Source organism: Mus pahari, chromosome 8 (assembly GCF_900095145.1).
Source record: "Mus pahari chromosome 8, PAHARI_EIJ_v1.1, whole genome shotgun sequence".
Taxonomy (NCBI): Eukaryota; Metazoa; Chordata; class Mammalia; order Rodentia; family Muridae; genus Mus; species Mus pahari.
Genome location: NC_034597.1, coordinates 105,236,672 through 105,244,619, shown reverse-complemented (window position 1 = coordinate 105,244,619; position 7,948 = coordinate 105,236,672). Strand labels below are relative to the sequence as shown.

Here is a 7,948-nt window from a genome sequence, read left to right as displayed (position 1 = left end):
TCTCTGTGTAGCTCTGGCTGTCCCGAAACTCACTCTGTAGACCAGACTGGCATTGAACTCAGAGATCTACCTGCTTCTGCCTCCCAAGTGCTGGCACTAAAGGTGTGTGCCATCATCTGCCAGCTTCATGTCTTTCTTCTTGATCAGTAATGTTATTCTCTTTCACTGAAGACAGGCTTTTTTTGATGCCTCGGTACATAAAAAAATGAATATGACTGCTAATCACTCCCACTTGGTAGAGCTTCCGAATTCATAAAAAGCAGCAGACTGTAATATAAACAGCAGTGAGCAATCATATGATAAACCCACTTGTTGATGAATGTGTGATAGATCTGGTCCCAGAGAAATGATTGGCCTTACCTCCATGAAGCAGAGACAGTGAGAAATTACATCAGTGGCCAATTTGTTGATGAATGCTAAGAAGAAAGATTAAAAAAAATGGCTCTGCATGGTTAGAGTCAAGGAATGACTCTAATAGGATGGCACTCAAACTGAGAACTGAAGGAGGCAAACACTAGTCTGACATCCGAGGAAAGAACCAGGGAAGAACCCCTGGTAATATAAATAAGAGCAAGAAGGACCAGGATTGGGGCAGAGTGAGCAGAGAAAAGAGTAAGACCTTACAGGGAACTCTACAAAACATACTCATCATGATTGCAAGCGGCCTTCGCCTTTTGTGATAATATTCACAACAGTGAAACATAATTTTGCAATGCAACTTCCCATTTCCATACTGCATTCATTCTGGAGGATTCTGCTCAGTCTATGAACATAGCTGAAGTTCAAAAATGAAGGCATCGATTCATATCTCCGAATTTCTAGGCACCTATAGTAGAAATCCATGCTGGTGACACTTGCTTATAAAATATTCCAGACCCTAGTTACCCATAACCCTAATTTCTCCTAGCTGGTGACAATGGACTAGAGAGCCTGCGCCTGCTCAGTGCCACTGCCGGCCCTGCCCCTCTTGCTGGGGTCTGGGTGAACCCGGAAGCCTCTGCGACTTCCTTTGAACGTGTCGGGGGCGGGGCATGTCGTAAAGCGTCGTGAAGGTGCTTCCCTCGGGTCTTCAGACGCCGCGCTTTGCGGCGCTGGCTCCGCTGAGCTGAAGATGTCGGCTGCGAGCCGGGAGGAGCGCTCTGGTCCTCCCGGCAGCTTCGCGAAGCGGGTCCTGGTGACCGGGGGTGCTGGTTTCATGTAGGTAACGGTGCTGGTGGCTGAGAAGTTTCTCCCCACAGTTCCTAACCTTGCCCCGCGGCTCTCCGTGTCTTTGGCACTTTGGGGATCCGCGATGGGGAGGGTCCCAACGCACAGCCCGGGTGTCCGCCCGGTTTCCCTCACTTTCTGGCCAGCAAGGACGAGGTTGTTTCCAAAAATGCGACCTTAACAGCTTCCCCACGAAAGGGGGAACTCAGGAGCGCTGTGGTGCTGTCCCTCCCCTGCCTGCCCGGGCTGCTTACCACCTGCCACGCTTCTGAGAAGCACCCAGCAGTTTCGTTCGCTTTTCTTCTTGCTCTCTGACAAAGCTCCCGCCAGCAGACGAAGGCCTTTCCAAAAGCTCGCCTCGTAATGGGACTCTTAGTCTTTTCTTTTCTTTTTTTAGAAACTGTTTACAAATCCTTTGTTATTCCCAGCTTGTTCGAGGCTCATACCCACCTACCTACCCGTCCTTTCTATTTGTGTCAATGGTTATTCTTATTTTGACTAATGTCCCTTGACTGCTTCAGGCCTGATACTGCCTCCTTTTCCTTAGAACACCGCTACTGTCCCTCTCCTGTGGATCTCGCGCGTTTTCTATACCTTTTAGAGTGTGATCCTATGGAGAAGTCGTTCTTTTTAAGGAAGTGAGATGCCAGCTGCATAGAATTTTACAGTCATGGTTTCTGTGAGACTTGTAATGAAAGTCCAAGGTCTTTATCAGATCTGGAAGACTCGGGTGCTCAAGCCCTGCTTCCCAACCTAATGTCTTGCCCATTAGGCTTAGGCTTCTTGGAGCACAATAGGTTAGTGCTGCTTCCTGACTTGAGACACTCGCACTTCTTTCTTGCATAGGCTGTTAATTTACCCACATAACACCTTCAGAGTGCTTATGGGACCACCTTAGGCCACACTCAGCACTACCCAAAATCACACTGAGTACTGTTCACTTGTTTATGGCCTGGCCTTCCTCTAGAGTATGCACTGTGTGAGAGTAGACTGATGTTCATTAAGCTCCCACAGAAAGAAAGGTCAGGACCATATCGAGAAGGTCTTCAGTAATAGCTGAGTGGATGGATGCATGAGCGATACACAGGAAGTTCTGTCCTCGATGTGTCTCCTGCATGGGGAGGGGACAGGGAATCTTGGTTACTGCCCAAGAACATGCAGTGGGCCTTTTAAATCCAACAGACACTTTTCTCAGGGTAGGTAGCAGGATGCTGAGATTCACTTAATTAACAGATGTGTATGTGGGGAAATGCATGTACTTTCAAGGAAGGGCTGGTCCACAAAGAATGTCCTAGAAAACGAGGGAAAGGGACACCAAGGACAGACTTCACCTTCACCATTGGCCAGTGCTTGCCATTACTCCCAAAGCCCAAAATATGTTTATATATATATATATATATATATATATATATATATATATATAGTCCAGGGCCCTCCTGAGTTTTTAGGTTTATACAAGCCAACTTATAGCACCAAGAGAGCAGTTGCAGAGGTCACTGTAAGCATAAGCAAATGACAGTGAGTATGCTGCCGTTTGCTATCTGTATAAACCCATCCCAGCCCTTGGAAAGCACGCTGGGCTTATGCAGCTACTCTGATCAGATTTTGCATTTTTCATGCTCACACTCATGGCCTATGTGGGCACCATCCTCTGATTAAACTTGCTTTGTCTTCATTCGCAGTGCCAGACAGTTTTATGTGGCACGAGGAAGATATGAGAGTTTGTTTATAGGATTAAAAGTGCCCGTGTGTGGTGTGTTACCTCTTACTATTTTCGGACCACTCCACAGCTTAGGGGATGTTAAGAATCGAGGGGAGGTGGGCTGGTGAGATGGCTCAGTGGGTAAGAGCACCCGACTGATCTTCCGAAGGTCCAGAGTTCAAATCCCAGCAACCACATGGTGGCTCATAACCATCCGTAACAAGATCTGACTCCCTCTTCTGGAGNCTTCCGAAGGTCCAGAGTTCAAATCCCAGCAACCACATGGTGGCTCATAACCATCCGTAACAAGATCTGACTCCCTCTTCTGGAGTGTCTGAAGACAACTACAGTGTACTTACATAGAGTAAATAAATAAATCTTTAAAAAAAAATCGAAGGAGGTTAATGTTTGTCACTCACAAAGATCTTGTCTTCTTGTAGTGCGTCCCATGTGATTGTCTCCTTAGTAGAAGATTATCCCAACTATATGATCATAAATCTAGACAAGGTAAGTGTGAAAATGAGCTTCGTGTATTAAAATCCGACCTCCATTTTCCTCCAAGCCATGGAGCTTTAAGCAGCAGTGCCAGAGAACCGAGGGGTAGCACCTGACAAGCCGTTCTGATTTTTGTGCGGTCGTCCCAGCCCCTCAGGATATGCACTGTCATGGGTTCGTGCTGTGTTTAATCTTAGGTCAAAGCTTTTTGAAACTTTTATTTTGCTAGCCTACAAACTCAGTGTTTTTAAGTGCAGTATTTTTAGCCAAAGAAAAGCTTTACCTTTTAAAAATTCTACATATACTATAATTTTGTGATTACTATTTTGAGAGGATATTGGCTTTTTAAAATTAACTTTGATTTTATAATTGCTACCTCCCAGAAACATCTGTATGTATATTTCTTTTTAGCAGTAGAATATAATTAGAACCAGTTGCAGTGGCCTATGATCCGAGCACTGGGGAGGTAGAGGCAGGAGGATCTGAACTTTAGGGTTATCCTTGAACTCCATAGGGCCAGCCCAGGAACACATGAGATCCTGTCTACAACAAACAAACAAAAACAGGGAAAATAATTTAGTTTTGACAGTCTTGAAGTCATGGTTAAAGTCTCCCTAAAGAGTATGATTCTTTAGTTTAAACAAAAGATGCAAATGGTTTTCTTATTTTTATAAAATACAGTGGTAAAAATGTACAGGCAAAGAATAGCGTTAACTTTCGGCATATTTTTCCCGTCTTAATGTTATAAAGAGGTAAGCAGAATACTTTTTCACATCACTTATTTATTTGGGGGCAGGGTCATCTGTGAGCTATAGCTCGCATGTAGGGAGATCGTAGGACCATTTGTGGGTGATAGTTCTTTTCTTCCCTATGTGACTCCTGGGTTCAGCCTTGGTGGCAAGTACATTTATACCCAGCAGAGGCAGGTGGATCTCTGTGGGTTCAAGGCCAGCCTGGTCTACATAGGGAATTCCAGGACAGCCAACTGAAACCCTGTCTCACAGTATATAAATAAAAATAAAAACTAATAAATTATGGGGAGGGGTGTGTGTTCTGCATGTGGGTCGTGCGCTTATGAGTGTAGTTGCCCTCAGAGGCCAGAGGTCTTGGATCTGGAACACCAGAAGTGCAGTCACAGGTGGTTGTGAGCCACTGAAGTAGGTGGTGGGAACCAAACTCGGGTCATCTCGAATAGCAGCTCGTGCTTGGTCCTCTGGAATAGCAAGCAGGTAGTGCTTGTAACCTCTGAGTCATCTCTCCAGCCTCAACTAGCCCTTTTTAAAACACATTCACTATTTACCACAGTAGCTGAAGAAGCTATGTATAAAGCAGGTGTGCTTATCTTCAGTGGATTGTTCCTCCCGTGTTAAGAACTAAACTTCTCCAGCTGCCAGCTGCTGGAGGGAAGCTTAAGCAGGGACTTTCCTTTCTTTCTTTTTAAATTAATCTATTTATTTACTTAACGCCCCAATATCAGCCCCCCTCCTCCTAGTACCCTCCTGTCACAGGTCCTCCCATTCACCCCATTCCCCCTCCCCTTCTCTTCTGAGAAGGGGCTGTCCCCTAGCCCCTGCAAATCGGTCATTGCAGAAGTAGTACTGAGGCCAGACAAGGCAGCCTTACTGGGGAATAGGATCCACAGGCAGGCAACAAATTCAGGATCAGCCCTCATTCCAGCTGTTGGGGGATCCACATGAAGACCAGGCTGTATGTCTGGTACTTAAGTATGCCAGGCCTATGTCTAGTCCATGCTTGCTCTTGGTTGGTGGTTCCCTCTCTGGGACCCCAACGTCTTCCTGTGGAATCCCTTTCCCCTTTGGGACCCACGATCCTTCCCCTGACGCTTCCTTAAGATTCCCCGAGTTCCTGGCTGTGGGTCTCTGCATCTGTTTCTGTCTGCTGTTAGGTGGGGCCTCTCAGAGGACAGAACAGGAGCAGTTTATAGAGAAACCTGTAACAGTGCCGCTCTCAAAGGCGTAAAACTGCAAGAAACCGTAGGAAGGCGTGTTCTTGTTCCATAGTGTTAAGCATGTACTGACCTTTAACTTAAACTGACACATTGTAGAAAGAGCTTGCTTTGTCCCATTTCCTCACCAGTATTCTCTCTCTAAGCTGGATTACTGTGCAAGCTTGAAGAATCTGGAACCAGTCTCAAACAAGCAAAACTACAAGTTTATACAGGTATGGAAGTTTTGTTACAGGTGTTTGACAGTGCCTCTTAGTCATGCAGAAAGCATAAGCTTTTTTGTTACAAACATGTTAAAAGTCAGGTGATTTCCAGAAGTTGTTCCTGATGTAGAGTTCCGCTTTTAGAGGGAAAACAGCTGGAATTTGGGGACCTCGGCAGACCTCTGGGTGCCGTGACAATAGCGTGAGTCACACATGCAGGCGAGTGTCAGTGCTGTAGGGTTAGTGTGATGGCACTTCTAGGACCACTCAGCGTTTGTGATGTTTTACATCTGCTTTAGTATTGCTCTCTAGAATGGTTCTTTTTCTTAATGCTAAAAAATGTCCTGGCTGCCCCAGCTTTACACGTAGGTGATAGAAGCCAGCACAGTGTTTAGCACAGGTTGGTGCTCAACGGAAATCTTACGTGAAGCATATTTTCAGAAATATGTTGAATTAAATACATGTGTTCTAAGATGTTAAGGAACTACATTGTTTTCACACTTGCCTGGCTGCTTGCCTGACTTGGAGACATTCTCTGCTGAATTTAGGGGTGAGAACTGGAGGGGGGTGCTGAAGTAAAACTGGTTATTACAAACGCGAGCACTCAAGAAACCCCACCTTTCCATGTCTGCCTTTCCCTGCAGGGTGACATTTGCAATTCTCACTTTGTGAAGTTGCTGTTTGAAGTGGAGAAAATAGATATAGTACTACATTTTGCTGCACAGACACATGTAGGTAAGCACTGTCTTATACTGTGGTTGCGACTGGCGTTTTCCTTCACTAGGGAGGAAATCCCAAGTTCAGTAATAAGTTGGCTAAGCAGAAACTTCAGAGTCTTTGAGAGGGGATATTCCTGCGGCACCAAAAAATGCAGCCCCACTGTGCATGCTGACAGGGAGACTCGGGCTCTGTCTTCCTTTGTTTTTTACGAGGGTTCAGGAATCAGACTTAGCTTCTCACACCTGAGCGACTGCCACTCATTTTGTCGATTGAGCCGCCTGCTCAGCCCTGATAACTATAGGTCACAGTTTAGTCATGTGTGTTGACGTGGAACATTAAAGGTGGCTTCAAAAACTTTGAGTTGAATCAAATTCAGACTAATGGTTAATTCTGAAAGGAAGGACTGAGATGAGCCTTTAATTACAGTTTTATGTCATTCCTCTTGAGTGGCAGGTGCCCCAAAGAACATTATCTGGACCACTGTGTGCATTTGAGATGCTGTTTTAATAATTCAGCTAACCTTTCCCCTGGGAAATATGACATAGATTTAGAAAGTTTTAGTTAGCTAAGTAACGGTAACGTGGCCACCGGTGCTGTCCTCACACAGGCAGAGGCAGCGCTGCTGCGGAGGCAGCTGGCAGGAGCTGGCAGGAGTGCTCTCTTGCTTCTGCCACACTCACACCTGTGAGCGTGAGCAATTACACACTCACACCTGTGCTCTCCTCTGCGCTTCTCTGTGGATTTGCTACTAGCCTAGTTCGTACTGTTTTTAATTCTTGAACTATAAGTGTACGTGTGCAAACACCTTGGTGCACATGCACGCGGGATTTTTGCATTTTTGTCAGTTTCTGTAAGCGTAGACACTGGGTGGCTGGCTGTGGGCACTGTGGGTTGTGGTGGCCCGCAGTTGTGTTTTGACTTTTGTTGGTCTTTGGCTTGCTCTCACTTCTGGGCACTTTTAAGCAGTATTGCTGGGAACTTTGTTATCCTGGCTCATGGCCCTGGCTCGTACACCTTCTGTCTGACGTCTGTCTGGGTCATCGCTTGCTTGCTTTAATAGTGAGGATGTCACAAGTAGGTTTGCAGGGCAGCCGCACTGACGTGAAGCTCCTGTCAGACTGTTTCTCTGAGGCCAACTCTCACTAGGTTTAATTTATATTTCCCCAGATTTGTAGGGAGATTATATGGGTTTTATATTTTTGATAATTTAAATTTCTTTTATAAAATTCTGTTGAAATTATTTGTCCATTTTTTAAAAAAATGCTTGTTTACATTTTTTATATTGAAATATCTTAATGAGAGATATTTTAGTAAGCAAACTGAGGAGTGGTGATCTCGTGTGTATTCCGGCTACCTGAACCTGTATCTTTATGATATCATATTTCATGTGTCTATGCAATATGTATGTGTGTCTGTGGTGTGTGCATGAGAGAGAGAAGGGGGGAGGAGATGTTTGTGTGTATGTACATTTGAACAGGCACATGCAGGAGCCAGAGGAGGGCATCCCATGTCTTACTCTGTTGTGCTCTGAGACAGGGTCTCTTACTAGACCTGAAACTCACAATTTGGTCTAGGCTGGTTGGCCAAAGAACTGCTGAGCTCTATCTGTCTCCAATCCCCGGTGCTGGGATTACAGACATATGCAGCGTGTATGTG

The 7,948-nt window shown here is 45.4% G+C and overlaps 1 protein-coding gene across 2 annotated transcripts in view; it reads left to right on the top strand.

The window, feature by feature from the left end:
• Window positions 1-999: 999 nt before the first annotated feature.
• The window catches only part of Tgds (TDP-glucose 4,6-dehydratase), a 23,816-nt gene continuing 16,867 nt past the window's right edge, over window positions 1,000-7,948 (top strand). The window contains exons 1-4 of one of the 2 annotated variants that reach the window (XM_021203466.1): window positions 1,000-1,197; window positions 3,349-3,415; window positions 5,516-5,584; window positions 6,217-6,307. In XM_021203466.1, the coding sequence (XP_021059125.1) occupies window positions 1,112-1,197; window positions 3,349-3,415; window positions 5,516-5,584; window positions 6,217-6,307 (313 nt within the window). In that variant the 5' untranslated portion in view covers window positions 1,000-1,111. Of the gene's footprint in view, window positions 1,198-3,348; window positions 3,416-5,500; window positions 5,585-6,216; window positions 6,308-7,948 lie in introns of both variants that reach the window. The other variant, XM_029541872.1, reaches the window with a different exon arrangement.